At 44.8% G+C, this 19331-nt stretch overlaps 1 protein-coding gene and 1 long non-coding RNA gene across 2 annotated transcripts; one reads left to right on the top strand and one right to left on the bottom strand.

The window, feature by feature from the left end:
- Positions 1 to 6361: 6361 nt before the first annotated feature.
- LOC107536789 (uncharacterized) lies at positions 6362 to 13576 on the top strand. Its single transcript, XM_016212628.2, has 3 exons — positions 6362 to 6544; positions 8978 to 9104; positions 11398 to 13576. Exons 1-3 carry the CDS (start codon positions 6461 to 6463, stop codon positions 13110 to 13112), a joined length of 1926 nt encoding a protein of 641 aa, XP_016068114.2. The 5' UTR covers positions 6362 to 6460; the 3' UTR covers positions 13113 to 13576.
- On the bottom strand, positions 9496 to 18978 carry LOC107536791 (uncharacterized). The gene is made up of 4 exons (XR_015715995.1): positions 18895 to 18978; positions 12940 to 13095; positions 10842 to 11059; positions 9496 to 10647 (listed from the first exon to the last, which is right to left on the bottom strand). It is a non-coding gene; the product is annotated as an uncharacterized LOC107536791 (long non-coding RNA).
- Between the last annotated feature and the right edge of the window lie 353 nt (positions 18979 to 19331).

Below are 19331 nucleotides of genomic sequence, written 5' to 3'. Positions count from 1 at the left end.
GTCCTTTTTGTTTGAGAAAACCCCTTTGCTTTTTGTTGTTGTTAATCCTCACAAGAGGATATTTTTTCCATTGCTTCGGAACCTGCCCATGATGGAGTAACAGGGCCTTGATTTAGCCTTTTATCTTAAACAATTCTAAAACCAAACCAAATAAAGGGAAGAAAAGTGTAGCAGTACCCCAAAGCTGAGGCCGGGTCATCACGTGGTCCCCCACTTACCTGCGTACACCGCTTCGGACAGGACTCGAGGTGGACGCTCCTCTACGTCGCCATCAGGAGCCTAAATAAGTCGGCGTGCCGTGGAGGATTCTGGGGACTGTAGTCCGCCCCCGCCCCAGTCGTCCACTTCCGCTTGTGGCGGCGCACCGCGGCCATGGTGTCCTGTGCGTTGGGGAGCAGGGCGACGAAGTGTTTCTCTGCCAGGTCTTTGTTCCCGCTGCAGGAACAGGGCCTGGCTGTCTAGGACGCGGGAGGAAAGGGGCGGCGTGTGGTGGAGGATCAGAGGGCCTCGCGAAGGAAGGGTTTGAGGGGCCGACCCCCGAGCAGCCCAAACAGGGGTGGCGAGCGGGGCTCGGGCGGGAAGGGACAGCTCCAGGCTGGCGGCTCCGGCTTTGAAACGGGCGTCTCTCGGTTTCGGAGACTTCATTTCAGGCAGCGCGGATTGATAATATCTTGAATTCTTTCTCGGTAGCTGCCCTCTGGACCTTTTTTTTTTTTTTAGCACCTTAATTATATTTCCTGTTTTTCCTCTTAGAGATCCCTGGGATCTCTGGTTTCTTGTTTTATGGCGGTGCCAGCCCTCTTTCCAACGGAGGCCTGCTCTCCTGGCCTCATTGTTTATCCCGTGGTTTTGACAGATGTCCCCTCAGGCCCCTCAGCCGTAGCTGCCTTCCCGCCCGAAATGGGTTTCTGCTAAGGTTGAGGAGTTCCCCGGTGTCTTTGTTTAGAGTATTCTCTGCCTGGCTCCTAGTGGTGTTTCATTCGGTCAATAAATCGCTCAGGCCTCCGCCGTTTCAGGGTTGTGCTGGGTTCAGGGAAGAAATGATTACTGTAACTGTAATGGTATGTATTAAGTGCTTATATGTGCCAGTTACTATGTTGAGGGCATTCACTGCTGTATCTTTAGTACCTGGAACAGTGTCTGGCATATGGTAGCCTCTCAATAAATATTTGATTGAGTAAATATATTTAATTTGCTCAGTAACATTGATATTTTTAGTCCCATATTACAGAGCCTTAGAAAGAGTAAGAAATTAGCAAGTGTCACTTGGCCAGGAGATGTTATAACCAGAAATCAGAGCCTTTGCACTTGCATTTCCCTCTGTACTCTTTATCACCCCGTATCTTTGCACAGCTGATTTATTTTCATGCAGGTCTGGGATAGATGGGAAGAGGAAAGGCGGAGACTTGGGCTCCTGAAGCAGTAGAACCCAGGGAGGATCTTGGGGTGGATGTCAAGTGTGTGTATCTGTCTGAACTTGCTCTGTGGCTTGGATCTCAAGAGAAAACAGGCAAGGCTGGAGGCAGCTCAAGGTCATTTTCTTTGCACTACCTGCTAACTCCAAGCTGATGCCAAGAGCATCTCTGCATCACATCTTGCTGATGGAATTTGCTGTGTGCGGTGTGCCAAGCCAGTGCAAGACGGGAAAGATAAAGAAAGAAGACTCAATTTCCTTGATTTAGAGATTTTAACAGGGCAGGCAGGCTATGTGAAAGGTGGTAAACCCAGCAATTTAAACCAGGTGTTGCTGGGTCCCAGAGTGGTTAATTGAGTCAGATGGTGGCAGGAGAAGGCTTCATTTAGAGGAGCACTTGAACTCAATGGACATAATGCAGCAGGTCCCAATTTATACTAGTTGAACTAAAAATTTGCACTTCCATTTTGAATGTACGCAACAAACCACAATAGCATTAGCTGAACCTGTAACTGTTTTTCAAGTAACTCATAGATATTTTTATATCATAGTTCATGTAGATTTTTCAAAACGTTGTTTACACTTATTTTTTTGAAATCACAGTAGTTAATTCATTCTTGGTATTTAATGTGTTAATAAAGAAGCACATACTTGGTGTTTTAATAGTTTTGAAGGTTGTGTTTCAGTGTAATTAGTTTTTTAAGTAATCCTGTGTGTTTTATGCATTTAAAACATTATTATGAGTAGGAGTCCATAAGTATTACCAGACTGCCAAAGGAGGCCTGGAACAAAAAAGGTTATAAATTCAGATTTAGAAAACATTTGCTAAACTGTATCATGATTTTTAGAATCCTTTAGGACAGGGATGTGGTTTATTTTTTATTTTTGCAGCCCCCACAGTATTGCATTATTAAAGCTTTCACACTCCGAGTTGTCTTTCACAGGACACACATCCCATATGTTTGTGGGGTCTCCGCATCCTTCTGTGAGGCTCCGTGTCTCACTAGGAGACTTCCCTGCAAACAGTTCTCTGACTGTCCGTAGCCATCTACAACATTCTTGGCTCTTGGGACTGTGAGTCTCTTCAAAACAGAGTCTTTGCCTACAGCTGCTCAGTAGATGTCCCCTGAATGAATGGTATCCAGAGGGTGTGACACTCCTCAGAGCTTAGAGCGTTTCAATAACAAAGAAGGCCTGGATCTTCTGCTTTTCCGGCTTAGGAAGATCAGAAAGTAAGTAAAATGGCCACTGCTCTCAGAACTTGGGAGAGGAGACCATGAAGACTTTGACGTTAAGACCTGGGGAAAGAGGTGAGAGTTAATGAAGGGTGTGGAGAGAGAAAAAGGTGGCTGAGGAATCGCATCAGGTGAAAGGAGGCCCAGGTAGATACCAGAGCACAGGCAGGCAACCAACAACCCCAGCCCAACCCCCGCCTCACGGCTTCTTCCCTCCTTCCAGCTCTGCCTTCTCAAGCCTCAGCCCTTTCCCAGCTCAGCAAGGATGAGACCAGGTTTCCGGTGGGTTGAGTTTTCTTTTCTCCCTAGAAATACCACCGTAGGCATCAGAGTAAACACCATCTCCCTCCTCAGTAAAAGGGAGGAGGAAATGATGTATTGGGTGAATATAGTCCATCCTCGTTGCATTTAGTCACAAAATGCTAGTTTCAAAGGCTTTATTCATCCTAACCTTAGTCACAAAGATACCTAAGTGTGTTTTTTCAATGTATACATTAAAATTTTTAAATCTCTAATATTACTAATTTATTTTTGTAAATGGCATATGGTTGACATTTAACTTCATTTCCTTTGGGTTCCTCTGGTCTGTGGGCCCGCTGATGTCATTTGGCCGGCAGTGTACAGAGTGCTTACCGCATGGTTAGTCAGGCTGCCCACGTTCGGTCCTGACTCTGCATCTTTTCAATATATTTTCTTCAACAAATGATATTCTTTGCTGATCCCCATTTTTCTCATCTGTGAAACAGGAATAGCGATAGTACCTTACCTCGTGAGTATAATGATAATAGATAATAAAGCATCTACAACACTCTAGAAGATTCTTACTCTCTGTGAATTCTGTGACGATTAAATAAGTTATATAGAAATACTTAGCCTAGAACCTGTTTTATAGTAAGTTTGCTATAAATATAAGGTATTACTGTTACAGTCATGTCCCACTTAACGTTGGGATACCTTGTGAGACATGCAAGGGCAGTTACCTTGGTTGTAAGTTTGAACCCTGACCCTGGTCAGGGCAAGTGTGGGAGGCAACCAATCGGTGTGTCTCACATCTCTCACATCTCTCCCCCACTTCCTTCCACTCTCTGGAAAACCAATGTGAAAAATATCCTGGGGTAAAGATTACAATAAATAAATAAGTGATAAAATTAAGAAAAGTGAGAAACTGGGTATTTGTCCTGTGGGTGGATAAAAGGTTACTTTTCCGTTTTGTGTGTCCAGCATTTCGGAATGAATAGCTCACGAGAGATAAACTGTCAGAGCCCTGGACGCATGCAGGCGCAAGGAGACTAAAAGCAGCAGACAGAAGCAAAATCCAACAGACTTGGAGATCCTCGGCCAGTTACTGCTTTTGTTTGTTAATCCTCGCCCGAGGCTATTTTCCCCATTGACTTGTAGGGTCAGGGCAGGGGAGAAGAGGGAAAGAGAGAAAAAGGAACCTTCCATTGCTTGGCTCCTGCAAGGCCAGGGGGTGGGAATCCCACCCGCAACCCAGGTACCCCCGCACCCCACCGCGGCCTGGGATCCAATGTACAATCCAGGTACCAGCCCTAGATCGGAAGCAAACCCTTGACCCGAATCAAACCCTTGAACCTTCTGTGGGTGGGACGGTGCTCTAACCACTGAGATCACTGCCAGGACACAGCCACAATTATTTTTCAGTCACACTTATTAGTGCTGTGATTTTTAAAAATTAAGAAAAAGGAAAAGATTTAAAAAAGTGGTCAAGCTCCGATGGTGCCTGAGAACAGACTGAACCGAACCATCTTTTGTGTGTTTCTGAAGCGACAGCCTGATGTCCCTGCTCCCTGCGGGGCATTCTGGGAAGTGTAGTCCGGCGGCGCCGGGCAGGCGGAGCCACTTCCGCTCCGAGAGCGAGGAGCTGCAGCGCTTGTTTCGCTGGGGGAGTCTGGAGAACGGCTCGGGGAGTCTCAGCCCCTTTTAGCGGGTGAGGGCGTGCGGCCCCCCTCCCCGGGCCCCCTCCTCTCTTGCCTGGGCGTGGGACCCGCAGGTGCCTTCCTCGCTGTCGGGGGACAGAAGCGGCGGAGGGCAGGTTTGCGCCTGGTTCCCGCGTGGAGTTGGGGGCGGGCCGGGTCCGGATTCCAGGTTTGCGGGTCTCTCGTACTTCCGCTCGCTCTACCGCTTTCTACTGATATCTTTGTAGAGTTATTTAATTTCTCTGCTTCTGCTGCCTAGAGTGGAATTAATAGCACTGTCACCAGAGGGAGATAGATGGGGCAGGTCACCGTCCGGCCAGCCGGTACTGTGTGGGGCTTGACTTGGTGAAGGAAAGATTTCAGGACAGGAGAGTCCAGGTGCCGTTTATTAAAGCTGGGGTCAGTGGGAGTTTAGGGGACGGAACATAGAAAGTTCACGCCTGACATAAGGTGTGGGTGTGCTCCAAAGTGAGGCAGGGCTGGCTGCCTTTGTGTTGAGGGGTTTTATCTGCTTTCCAAAGGCGGGAGTTTTAGGGGAGGTCCCAGGGGAGGATCTCAGTAGAATATTCATCAGATATTCCGGGGCTTCCCCTTCCAGTAACCTGGTCTCCACTGATTGGTCCGCGCGAGTGCAGGGGTCTTATTCGTTGCAGCTGGCCCTGGCCTCCCAGGCCTGGTTTGCACTTTTCTTGGCCTGGAGCTAAAATAGGGCAGAGGCTTAGATGTGATCTTTGGAGAGGAAAGGTTAGGGGGGGTAGTCTAAACCGATGACCCCGTTATATGAAAGGTCACCCTGTGGGGAGGTGCAGCACCAGTTTTGCCTGTCTAGGCACGGGGAGCTTCCCACCTGGGTGACCTTCTGAATGTGTCACTTTTAAGGATGACCTTCATCGCGTTGGAGCAAAGCAAGTAAAATGGGAAGTAGGAAGACACAGCGCCTCCTCCCCTCCTCCCAGCTGGGGGCTTCAGGCTCAGAATCGCGCAGCTCCAAGGAACACCCCCCGCCCCAGGTTGTCTAGTCCAGTCCTTCCCAGGCTGCCCAGCAGAGTGTGTTTTCAGCCATCCTTGGATTCCATGGGTTTTGAGTACTCCCTCTCCTCTAGGTGCTAAGGATAAAGATGTGTTTATCATCTCACAGGCAAAACAGTTGCTGACCCTCTCCTCTATGGGGGCAGGGATGCCCGGGTGATGGAAGGCTTCTCAGAGTAGGTGGCAGGCAGCAGGCAGGTGGTGGGCAGGTGCCACGCTAGCCAGGCTCCCCAGACCCACTTGCTTTCTCTTACTAAATACTGTGAAACGTCTGGTCTCCTTGCAAAAGTCCATTACTGAGCAGAGCAGGAGAGTGCAGCAAATGTAGGGCCAGCGCCCGGGGATTGGACGTTATGATCGGGTGTTGCTCCCAGGCTTTGAGAAGCAGACGCGTTGCTCTCGCTCCTACTAAACTACTTCTGCCCGAGGCTGGCAGTCCCGTGAACGTGGGTAGCTCTAGGCTCTGCTTGCTTGTTTGAATAGATTCACGGAAACGTCTTAACAACGCTGTGAGCTGGGTAATGGATTCTCCCCATTCGATAGGTGTGGGAATAGGCACCAAGAGCTAGTGGGTCGGAAGAATCAATAGTGGAATCCTGGTGACATGCCCCACCCAGACCGTTTGGCCTCAGGGTTTCCTCTCGTGGTCATGGCCAGGACATGCCACTGCCTTTCATGTCCCACGACACCCAGGATGAGAATGGTGACCTCGGGAGCTTCAGGGGACTAGTCCGGCAGGTTGTTCCCTGTACAAGGGCCCTGGCTGAGAGGCTACTGCTGTGGCCAGAGGGAGGGGTCACATTTTATAATTCACAGAGCAGCCTGTGTGCCAGGGCCCGTGTCTCATGGCTTCTTTCTCCTTTGCCACTCTGCCTTCCCAGGACGCTGTGCCTCCCCAGCAGGAGCAGGAGAAAATGACCCAGTTCCAGGTGAGCTGAGTTTTGATTTTTATTGCTTAGAATTGCCTCAAAGATTAGACACGTTTTTCCCTCTTGCTTGGGAAAGATAAAGACCAGGATTTTGTTACATGCCGGTTACTAGCTTTTATATCGGCGTCTCTGTTTTTGTCTTTGGAGTTGGTGTATAGTTTTGGTTTTATTTTATCATCTTCATTTCACAAATAATGGTGCAGAACTTCATAGATATAAAAAAAGTTTTAAGAGCCAGATTACTACACTGCTATAACTGCTATTTTCCCCATGCTCTATTTTGTATAGTTACAACCACAGCATATGTATGATTTTCAACCTAATGTTCTCACTTAATGCTGTCACTTGAGTTTTTTGTGATTCCGCATTTGTTTATATACTTGTCTCAGAAGGGTTTCTCTTTTTTGTGTGTGAACTTCAGAAGCCACAAAGAAGCATGCACTTTACTGTGCCTCTGAACAAATGTTGTTTTGATTTATAACACTTTTGCATAGGCTTTTAAAAATGAAATATAATTTACTTACAAAAGTTACAGATCTTGAGTGTCAGGTCAGTGACAGTGGTATACCCCATTTTCAAAGCTGAATAATTACATTAGCCCACCTCCCCAAACCAGAAATAGAACATTTACATTACCCCCAAAAGTCCTCTCTTGAGTCTTGGACTGGCTGCAAAAGACATGAGTTTATTAGGAGTTTTGTGCACAGGCTTTGGGGAGGAAGGCAGCTGCCAGTGAAGTCTCTACAACACAGGTTTTCTCAGTCAGGGTTATATAGAGTACAGGAAAGAAAGCAAACAGGGTAATAGTGTTTACAACCTGGGGCCACATCAAGAAATGTTTCTTTTTGGCCGTTCCTTGCCCAAGGAAATGGCCAGGTTCCCAAGGTCCCATGGTGGTACCCTTACAGATGACATTTATTATATTCCCACAGCATGTGGCGTGGGGTTGGGGGAGCTTGGGAAGGTGCCTGTGTTCTCTCATATCGCACAGCCTTTCAACTCAGTTTTCTACCCCTGGGAGGGATCTGCTGTTCTGATCTGTCATCACACGATTAGTTTACTTGTTTTCAAGTTTAATATACTTAATGAATTCATACAGTATGTACAGTATGTACTCTTGTACCTGGCTTCTTTCACTCAACATAATGTTTTTTAGATTCATCTATGTGGTATGTATCACTACATTATTCCTTTTTATTGTTGAGTTGTATGACATTTTGTGAATATGTGGCAGTGTTTATCCTTTGGAAGGATAGACAAAATTCCCCTTTTGAAGGACATTGGGGTTATTTTGCAGCCTCTGATGTGCATGAGGTCCTGTGAGCATTCTTGTGCAGGTCTTCTTGTGGACATAGGTTTTCGTATCTCCAGGGTAGACATCTAGAAGTGGAATGAGTCCGTAGGATAGATGAACGTAAGCAGTTGTCCGAAGGGGTGTTGCCATTTTACAGCTCACCACAGCGTCTGAGAGTTCCAGTTGGTCTCCATCTTTGCCATTGTTGGACGGGAGATAGTTTTGTATTTCTGCCATTCTAATGAGTGACATGTCACTGTGAGTATTATTTGTATTTCCCTCATGCATAATGATGTTGGAAACTTTCTCACGTGCACTTTCACCATCTATATATCCTTTTGGAAAAGTTGTTGAAGTCGTTTGTCCATCTTAAGAATGGGCTTCTACTTTCTATTGTTAATGACTGAATTCTTGACATATTGTGAGTTCACATCCTCTGTCATGTACATGTACTGTGAGTAACTCTCTTCCCTTCTGTGGTTGCCTTAATAGTGTCTTTTTTATCGTTATTTTTGAGTTGTCACATTTGTCTGTCTAAAGTCATTCAGTTTGGGAGAGGCATAGCTTTGGGATTTGAACTGAGGTATTCTGGCACGAACACTATCAGACACATTGAATACTGTCATAGTGTCACAGGTAGATGGCATGTGCCTTGAGAGCACAGTGGACCAATTTTAAAGCTCCTCAGGAACGGTGACCTCTTGGTTGGTGATATTGTAAAAAAATGACAGTACCCAGGCGTAGTGAATGTGTGTGTGAGAAAGGAAAGATAAAAGCTACCAGACCCTGCTGAGAGTAAATTGGCCTAATATTTCTGGAACACTTTGGTAGTATTACTCAACTTAGAAAATGAATATCCCCCGTGATTCAAGACTTACAGTTCCAGGGTGCTTACGGTAGGAATCCAGTAGCACAAGTGACACCAGGTGAAATGAACAGGGCCTTTGGATGGGACTGTGGAAAATCAGTGTATGGAACTGACATGCTGGAATGGAAAAAGTAAGAAACTACATAAGGTAGACTCAAGGCCCTCAGAATCCAGAACAGCTTCCCACCCATCCTCTCTGCCCACTCAGCGCTGCCCCTCTCCCAGTGGTCATTGGTCATAAGATTGAGGTTGCCTGTGTTTGGTGTCGTAGGAGGCGGTAACCTTCAAGGACGTGGCTGTGGTCTTCACAGAGGAAGAGCTGGGGCTGCTGGACCCATCCCAGAGGAAGCTGTACCAAGACGTGATGCTGGAGAACTTCTGGAACCTGGTTTCCGTGGGTGAGGACAGGCGCCCTCCCTGACTGAAGTCAGCTTTCAGGAGTATTTTGATTTCAAATGTTCAAGACATTGGTACTCTTGAAATGTGTCCCCAAACCTGGGAATCTGCATTTCCTAAGTCCTGTGGGATATCTTGTCTATACCTTTCCAATATTTTGCAAATTGCAGTCGCAACATCTTGGTGGGGTGTAAAATCAGTTGGTGAGTCACGTCTTTATTGTATGGAATGAAATAGAATAAAGATAGCATAGCTCCTTCTTGGACCCACATAGTGTAACCAAAACTGTGAGTAAATCAAAACAGCATGATCATTGTGAGCAGTGGCCCATCCACTTACCCAGTGACACCCTCCCTGCCTTCTCTTCATTTCTTGCTTTTCTACACTCCTGAGCTTCCTGAGGGGTGTGAGTTACAGTGGTGCATTCTCCCTTCATTTATCCCTACTCTGTATATCCTTCAGGTAAACCCAGACTAAAATACAGTAATTTCAGTCATCCCTATTGGATAGAAGCACCAGAAATAAAAAACTAAATCAAATAGGCAAAGAAAATAACAGGAAAATCTAGCCGCTAATCTGATAGATGAGGCCATGCCTGCTGTGAGTAGTGGGGAAAGTCCTCTCAGTCCTTTGATCATTTCTGTTCTTGTGTCTTCATGCTGTGTACTGTTTTCACAGTCAGAAAGGTTGGATCCAGCTCCATTTGATTCGCTCCCTTACATTTCTGTACATACTTGCCTTAAGAATTACCATGCTAGTGACAACTGTTGTCTGTTTATTTCTTGCCAGGTAGCTTCCCAACTGCTTTGCCTTTAAAAATAAAATAAAATTCTATTTTTTTAAAGGAAGGAAATTCTTTTTTATTATTTAGTCTTAGATTGATTTTAGAGCAGAAGGGAGAGGGAGAGGGAGAAAGAAATATCGATTTGTTGTTCCACTTATTTGGGCTTTCATTGGTTGATTCTTATATGTGTTCTGTGTTTCTAATTCACAACTGTGGTGTATTGGGTAATGCTCTAACCTACGGAGCTACCTGGCCAGGGCTGCTTTGTGTTCTTGAGAAAATCTTTACTATTTTTTAATTTGGGCCAACATTTTAATTGAAATATTTACAGAAAACTGCATAGATTATATATGTACACCTCCATGAATTTTCAGGTAGTGAAATGACTTATTTAAGTTCTTTTTATTGAGGTAGCATTTACATGTGCACATCCTAAGCACGCAATTTGATGAGTTTTTACAAATGGATGCACCACTGTAACTGACACCCCTCAGGAAGCTGAACAAATCTTAGAGCATATTCTACCTACAGCTCCCTTTATTCAAAGTTCTTTTTGGCAATAGCAGAATATCCCAAGATTTCTCATTTTGTCTGTTCATCTAGTTGCTCTGCTTCCTTTATGAAGAATGTCCTTGAGGCCTATTTTAACTCCACAGATGCACAAACTAAATTGTTTCTTCTCCCTTGAGGATCCTTGTAAACAAAAGCTTATAGAGAATGATGCCAGGTGGATCTGAGTGTCCTCACTCCTCTGGAGACAGCTGACAAGTGGAGGAAAAACGAGTGTCACTAAAGGATTATTTCAGGACATTGCTGCTCTTCTGACAAATGTCTAACTTAATTATAATTTTTATGGTACTTGTATTAGCTATTTATATAACAAACTACTCTTAAACTTAGCAGCTTACGCATTTACTTAATACCTCTGTGAGTTAAGAACCTAGAGGCAGCTTACCTGGGTGATGTGGGTCAGGATCTCATAAAGTTGCTGTCAAGGAGTCCAGCAGAGCTTCAGGCCTTTGAAGGCTCAATGGGACTGAAGTATCACTTCCAAGGTGGACTCATTCACCTGGATGTTGGCAGAAGGTCTCAGGCACTTGCCAGTGGGCCTCTCCCTTGAGCAGCCTGAGTGTCCTCAAAACATTACAGCGGGTTTCCCCCAGCCAGTTACACCTAAGAGAGTAGAAGGCAGAAACCCCAGTGTCTTTTATGACCTAACCTTGGAAGTGATGTATTCTCGCTTCTGCCATATTCTGTTGGCTTCACAGGCCAATCCTTATATAATTGGGAAGGAATTTGATAGGATATGGACATCAGGAGGCAGGATCATTGGGGACCATCCTGTATGCTGACTACTGTGTCACCTTTTATATGTACAAATATATATGTACAAAACCTGGAAGATAACAGTATCCATTCATATTCATCAGAAAATTCAGCCAAATTAATTATCTGTGAACAGAAATTAATTTGTCCTCATATTCATCTCTGAATTCTCTTTATTGTTCCAGGACATTGGAATAAAAGTGAGATAGGGACTCTTCAAGTAGTTGGATTAAGGTACCTTTTTCAGGAAGACTTTTTGTGGTGGCAAATATGGGAACAACTTATAAGTAAGTTAACCAGAAATCAAGATGTGATAATAAATCTGCAAGGCAAGAAGTCTGATTTGCCAAAACAAGGTGATTCATTCTGTCTCTTGTGGACAGCAGAATCTACTCAAGTTTCTGAAGATGAGAACTGTATAATAAAGCTTCCAGGGGAAGTTCGAAGTTCCAATAGTATAAAATGTCAAGAGTTTCCAATTAAGACCACCTGGGATTTCTGGAAGAAAATGTATCTGAGAGAGTCACAGAATTATCAGAGTAGGTGTCAGAAGATTGATAGGAAATGTGAACTGTGCAAGTGTGATCCTTGTGTTATAAGGACTTCTCATGACCATGGTGATGATCAGGAAGTACACGAAGGCAAGAAGTCTTATATCCACAAGAACTGTGGAAAAGATTTCATGAAGAAATCATTCCAGCATAGTATAATCCACTCAGGAGGGCAAACCTCTGATGGGAATGGAAAAGGCTTCAGCCTTGCCCCCAGTCTTGAAGTTCATCAGCAGTTGCACCTAGGAACAAAAGCCCATATGTGTAGTGAGTGTGGCGAAGGCGTGAGTTATAGTTCCGTGCTTTGCACTCATCAAAGTGTTCTCACAGAAGAGAAATGCAATAGGAATGATGAGTGTGGTGATGACTTCAGTCAAAGCTCACAGCTGCAAATTCCTCAGAGAGTCAGCACAGGAGAGAAACCCTACAGATGTGTGTGTGGGAAAGGCTTCAGTCACACCTCAACTCTTCTAGTTCGTCAGGGAGTCCACACAGGAGACACATCCTACCAATGTGCTGTCTGCGGGAAGAGATTCAGTCAGAGTTCACTTCTTCATAACCATCAGCGAGCCCACACTGGAGACAAACCTTACAAATGTGCTGAGTGTGGGAAGAGCTTCAATTGGAGGTCACATCTTCAATACCATGAGCGAATCCACACAGGGGAGAAACCCTACAAATGTGCTGTTTGTGGCAAGAGCTTCAGTTGGAACTCACGACTTCAAACCCATCAGCGAGTACACACAGGAGAGAAACCCTACAAATGTTCTGTGTGTGGGAAGAGCTTCAGTTGGAGGTCACGACTTCAGTACCATGAGCAAATCCACACTGCCGAGAAAGCCTACATATGTGAAGAGTGTGGGAAAGGCTTTAAGAGGAGCTCATGTCTTCATGTTCATAAGAGGATCCACACAGGAGAGAAACCCTACCAATGTGCTGTGTGTGGAAAGAGCTTCAGTCGGATCTCAAGTCTCAAAGCTCATCAGCGAGTCCACACTGGGGAGAAACCCTACAAATGTGCTGTGTGTGGGAAGAGCTTCAGTCATCCCACAAGTCTTCAAGTTCATCAGCGAATCCACACTGGGGAGAAACCCTACAAATGTGCTCTGTGTGGTAAGAACTTCAGTCAGAGATCGCATCTTCAAGGCCATCAGCGAGTCCACACAGGATACAAACCTTACAAATGTGCTGTATGTGGAAAGAGCTTCAGTTGGAGGTCACATCTTCAAGGCCATCAGAGAGTCCACACAGGAGACAAACCCTACAGATGTGCTGTGAGTGGTGAGAGCTTAATTCAGACCTCAAGTCTTCAAATTCATCAGGGAGTCCACCCTGGGGAGAAGCCATAGAAATGTGAGACATGTGGTACAGGCTTTAGTTGCAGTTCACATCTTTAAGAACAACAAGTCCACACTGGAGAAAAACCCTACAAATGTGCTGTGTGTGGGAAGGGCTTCAGTAGGAGTTCACATGTTCAGGCCCATCAGTGAATCCACACTGGAGAGAAACCCTACAGATGTGTAGAATGTTGGAAAGGTTCATGTGCAGCTCATATTGTTGGAAAGGTTCATGTGCGGCTCATATTGTTATGTTTATCAAAGGATCCACACAGGAGAGGAACCTATAAATTTGGCATGTGCAGTGAGTGCTTCCGTCAGGCATCAAATCTGCAAGTTCATCAGAGTCCACACAGGAAAGGAGCCATAACAATGTGAGACATAAGGTAAGGGCTTTAATCCCAGTTCATATCTTCAAGACCGTAAACGAGTCCACACTGGAGAGAAACCCTACAAATGTGCTGTGTGTGGTAAGAGCTTCTGTCAGACCTCAAGTCTTCAAGCTCATCAGAGAGTCCGTACTAGAGAGAAACCCTATAAATGTTTTGTATTTGGTAAGAGCTTTAGTAAGAGTTCATGTCTTCAGGTTCATCATAGAGTACATCATGGCAGTATGTCCACTGCAAGTGATCAGTGTAATAAAAGTGGTCTTTAGAACTTAGACTTCTAAGTTTCATCATGTAATCTACATAGCAGAGATTATATATAAAATGTTGTGTTTTAAGAATTCAGGTATAAGTTGAGTTTTTTACAGACAGGGCACATACCTGGGTTGCAGGTTCCATCCCTGGTTGGGGCACGTACTGGAGGCAACCGAGCTGTGTTTCGTCGCACATCACTGTCTCTCTCTCTCTCTCGTCTCCTTTCCTCTCTCTAGAAATAAACATATCTTCTGGTAAACATTAAAAATCTTTTTTTAAAAAATGAAATAGGGATTTAAAGCTGATTAGATGTGGCTAATGCTGTTAATTCTCTAACCTGCAGAGCTCAGTGAACTCCTCCAGGGCAGAGAGCACCATGTTCTGTTGTGTAGTCTGTACAGTGAATGGTACTGGAATCATTGGGGTTCAGGAGGGTAGAATCCTTGCTGAATAGAATGAGTTTGGGGAGCCCTTTAGGCAACAGGTCTCATCGAGACATGAATATGTCTTTCTTTTAAAATTCAAATCAGGTAACCCTATCAATAAGAATCCTTCCTGAGATTTCTTTCCAAATCAGTAATTCTGGAACTTCCTGTCCTGGTTATTAGGGTCTAGGTAGTGTGACTGCACTGGGGAGACAGAAAAGCAAAAGAACATGGAGCATTTGATTCAAAAGTGAGGAGAGGTGAAAATGAGTTGTGAGAGGTGGGGAGCGGTCTACTGAGGATGAAAAGAAAGATCAGGATATCATCAAGGAGAAGGGTGTGTGGGGAAATGGTTCGGGTACAGAGGAGCCAGTAGTCACAGTTGCTTAATTACAGTTGCCATACCAGCTTGTGCCCAGACTGACTGGTCCAGGAAGGTCAGGCAGACCTGGCATTCTGGATTCTCTTCTGTCGTATTTGCCTTCTCCTGATCCAAAGGACAGTTCAACAAATTCCAGGGAAGTGAGATTTCCTTTCTTTGTTAAACACCTTGTGCAGTCTCAGAGATGGATATGTCTCTCCCATGAGGGGAGCTTAGCATCCACTGAAGGACGTTGCAGGGCCACCATTCTCACTGCATTTAAACCTCAGTGAGGTAAGTGATGATATTCCCATTGTAACCTGGGGAAATCAGCTCGGGGAGGTTAAATCCATTGCCCTAGTTCACACAAGTAGCAGGACTTGAACAGATTGTCAAAATTCTTAATTATGACAATTTCAAAAATACTCAGAGAAAATACGAATCCCCCTCACAGATCCATCCCCCGGATTCACCAGTTAGCAAGGTTTTGCCACATTCACTTAGTCTGTCATGCCTTTCTCATCTTATCTTAAATGCGGAAATAATTCAGAGCAAACCAGTGACCCATCATTTCACATCAATAGGTAGCTCCTTAAATACAGATTTTTATTTTTTTTACAAAACCACAATACCATTATCATTCCTAACTAAATTAATAATCAGATTTCTGTGATTACTTCAGTTTGTCATTCTGTAGTAGTTGTTTTCTTCTTTTTATATTTTTAATTTTTTTTTTGAGGTTTTTTGTAAGAGTTTATTTGAGCCAAACATGGGCTGGGAAGGAAGGGCAAGATCTCAAATGCTTCCTCTTTTTCGCTTTTTTTTTCTGTCTAGTTTTGGTATAATACTGGCCTCTTCTATTTTCTGGCCCAAATTGTGTAGAATGGCACTTGTTCTTCTCCAGATGTTTGGTGGAATTCTCCAGTGACACCGCCTGGGCATGGGTTCCCATGTGCCCAAGGGAATAAATATGGAATCAGACTGCTGAGGCTTAGACCTTGGTGTGATCACTTTACAGTGTGTTTCCTTACACGGGTAAAGGACCTGCCTCTGCCTCTGTTCCTTCATTGTAAAGTGAGGCTAATTCTGGGATGTTATGAGTAAATGACTGAATGCATGTCAAGCAGTGGAAACTACCTCGCTCACAGTGGCCCTCCCCCCAGACCTTCGTCTCACTAGTCCAACAGATGACACGCACACAAGCACTGCAAACATGGTTCTTATAGTTCCACACCAAAAGGAATCCCGAGATCAAGAATAACACAAGAATGCCTATTACCACATTCTATCTATGACTACAAATGTTAGCTACTGCAAGAAAGCAACAATTAAACAAGGTGTAAGAAGTAGAAAGAAGGAAAACTCATAATGTTAGACAGACATGGCCAGAACAAGGACGATGGGCCAGGTACAGAAACTCACCAGGGCAGAATGCGCCAGAAGCTTAGCAAGGGGCAAAACCGTGAAAGCAAGAACCTGTGTAGCCCATCGCTTTATGTCCCCATCCCCCACCCCCTTTTTCTTAAATAAGTTCTATTTTCCTTTATCCACCATCTGAGGTGGCTCTTTAGCCTGCCCATGAACCATTGACTTTAACCTTTCAATTTACAGATGACATGAAATACTGCCATTTGCAACAACATGGATGGACCTTGAGAATATTATGCTAAGTGAAATAAGAGAAAAAGTTAACCATGTGATTTCACTCATATGTGGGATATAAAACTGAAACTTATGGACACAAAGCAGTGTGGTGATTGCCAGAGGGAAGGGGGTGGGGAGAGAAGGGGGTCTTAATATATGGTGACGGGAGAAGATATGACTTTGGGTGGTGGGCACACAGATCTTGTAACATAGAAACCCACACCTGAAACCTATATGTTCATATTGACCATTGTCACCCCAATAAATTTAATAAAAAATTTTTTAAAATTTACAGGTGACATCATTGTGTATGTATGTAGAGATTCCAAAAGAATCTACAAATAAGACATTTAAATTAGTAAATTTAGGCCACAACATACAATGCCGATATGAAAATATTGAATGGCATTCCTATATATTAGCAACAACTAGAATGAGAATGAGAATTGAAAGAATATAAAGAAATTAAAAGTATCAGATACCTGGGACTGAGTGTAATAAAATAAATATTTTCTACACGGAAAACAAAACAGACTTAAATGAATGACAGACTTACTAAAATGATACCAAATCTCCAGTTTGGCCTATAGCTGCAGTACAATCCCAATAAATAACCAGGCAGGGATTTTGGATCCTAGAATGTATATAGACATTTAAAGGGCCAAGAATAGAAAAGAATCTAGAGCAGCTACACAATGTATTATGCTGTCAAAAATCAAACTTCTTATGAAATCAGTTATTGAAACAGTGGTAACGCGTAGTGATGGGCAGCGGACCAGTGGAGCAATGGAGCTCACGTCGGGCGGCCATCCTGATGCACAACCAGGGAGCTACTGCAGTGCTAGTGGAGGGGGGGGTGCCAATAAGTGCCCACGTGGAAAAGAAATGAACCTTCTAACACCATACAAATCACGCCATATGGTTACTAGGCCTAAAAGTGCAAGTTTTTTGAAACAATAGGCTAGAGCTGCACTGTCCAATATGGTAGCCACTGGCTATGTGTCACTTCAAATTTAAATTAAAAGTATTTCCTCAGTCACACCACATTTCTCAAGTGCTCCACAGTCACATGGTTGGTAGGCACCATATTCAACAGCACAGATATGAAACACTTCAGTCACCCCAGGCCTGTTGGGCAGCACTGTTTTAGATGCTTCTCTGTACATGGACACTAAAAGTTATATATATACATATTTTTTTCTGTAAATTAGATTATACATTATATACTCTTGTAACATATTTTTTCTTCAGTACTATGTTCCCTTAATAAAAAAGCATATTGCCCAGCCAGGGTTGTTCATTGGCTGAGCATCAACCCAGGAACCAGGATGTCACAGTTCAATTCCTGGTCAGGGTACATGCCCAGGTTTTGGGCTCAGTCCCCAGTAGGGGGTGTGCAGGAGGCAGCAAATCAATATTTTTCTCGCATCGATGTTTATCACTCTCCCTCTAAAAATCAATAAAAACATAAATTTTAAAACATATTTTCCTGTCAGTAAGTATTGGCATCGTTAAGAGATTTATTGAATGGATGTACCCTTTCATTTAATCAGTTCCATACTAGGGGATGCTTGTTTTGTTTCTAACGAACGTTAAGCAATATAAATTGTGTCACAAAGAACAATAATGTTTACATCCTCTTGCATTTGTTTTGTTTTCCCCCTTGGGATAAATGTCTGTAATTGAGATTGCTAGATCCAAAAGAGAAACACATTTTAAATTGTTCTATTATTTTTAAAACCTTATTTTGAAATCATTATAGGTTTATAGGCAATTTCTTTTTTTTCTAACCCTCACCTGAGGGTATTTTTCCATTGCTTTTTGGAGAGAGTGGAAGGGAGGGAGAGAGAAACACCGATGTGAGAGAGACATCGATTGGTTGCCTCCTCCTCGGGCCCTGTCTGGCCGGGGACTGAGCCTGCAACTGAGGTACCTGCCCTTGGCCAGAACTCAGGACCCTTCAGTCCTTGGGCTGACACTCTAACCACTGAGCAAAACTGGCCAGGACACATAGGCAGTTTCCAAAATTGTTCAGGGAGATGCCAGGAATTGTTCACACTATCCTGGTGGCAACACCTTATGTCCCACAGTACAATGTCAAAACCAGGAAATCGACACCATAACCCCTGAATTTATTCCGAATTCACCTGTTTTACAAGCACTTATTTGTGTGTGCTGTGTATACTTTTATGCAACTTTAGAACATGTAATTTCATGCAACCCCACTGCAATCCAAGTACAGAACTGTTCCATCCCCACAGGGTGTCCTTTATAGCACACACATTCCCTTGCCACCATCCATCACCCCTGGCAACCACTGATCAGTTCTGAATCACAGACATTTTATTTAAAAGATATATAAATGGCCCTGACCAGTGTGGCTCTCTTGGAGCATCTTCCGTGGGTGTGTGTGGGCTCGGTCCCCTGTCAAGGCACTTTGTGGGAGGCAGCCGATCAGTGTTTATCACATCGATGTTTCTCTCCCTATCACTAAAAACTCAATTTTAAAAACTTTTAATGTTATATAAATGGAATCATACAGTGTGTAAGCTTTTAGATGGGCTTTTTTCACTCAGCATAATGACCTTGAGATCCAGCCAGCTCGCTGTCTGGGTCAGAGTTTTGTTTCTGTGTATTGGGTGGAACTGCTGTCTCCTGGCTTGGTAGAGTGGCCTTGTGCAGCAGGTGCCCTGCAGGGCCCGGTGGCCCGGCCCCCCCCTTACCTGAGCTGGGCGCTCCAGGTGTGCCGGGTGGGCCACGTGCTCTGTCCTGTTGTAGTTGAGCCTTAATTGCTGTTGACGTCACTGGGAAGGGGTCACGCTCAGGGAGATTGGTCATGGGGACCAGCTGTGACGGCAGGAGAGGGCTGCTGCCCACGTGCCGGCCCTAAGGAGCGGGACTGGCCTCAGTGGGCCTTTGTGCTCACCCAGTCCGCAGCTTAGGTGCCTCTGTGGGGATGCAGCGGCCCTGGGGCCTCCTGGGAGGTGCAAAGCCGCCGCTGCCGGTGCCCCGCCTGTGCCCTGCCGGGAGCCGCCCAGCACGAGCTCCTGAGCGACCTGCAGCGTGTGCCCCTTGTGCTGGGCTGGGCGGCGCCCGGAGAGGCCGAGCGGAGAGCCCGGCTGCCGCGCCCAGCGGGGCCCTCTTAGCGGAAGGCCTGCCC

The sequence above is a fragment of the Miniopterus natalensis genome, chromosome 18, assembly GCF_054644295.1.
Source record: "Miniopterus natalensis isolate mMinNat1 chromosome 18, mMinNat1.hap1, whole genome shotgun sequence".
Classification (NCBI taxonomy): domain Eukaryota; kingdom Metazoa; phylum Chordata; class Mammalia; order Chiroptera; family Miniopteridae; genus Miniopterus; species Miniopterus natalensis.
This window is presented reverse-complemented; position numbering and strand designations above follow the sequence as displayed.

Coding starts and splice junctions, on each gene's coding strand:
- LOC107536789 (XM_016212628.2), top strand. CDS start 6,461: ATGGCTTCTTTCTCCTTTGCCACTCTGCCTTCCCAGGACGCTGTGCCT. Junction 6,545..8,977: donor AGAAAATGACCCAGTTCCAG/GTGAGCTGAGTT, acceptor TTGGTGTCGTAG/GAGGCGGTAACCTTCAAGGA. Junction 9,105..11,397: donor CTGGAACCTGGTTTCCGTGG/GTGAGGACAGGC, acceptor TTATTGTTCCAG/GACATTGGAATAAAAGTGAG.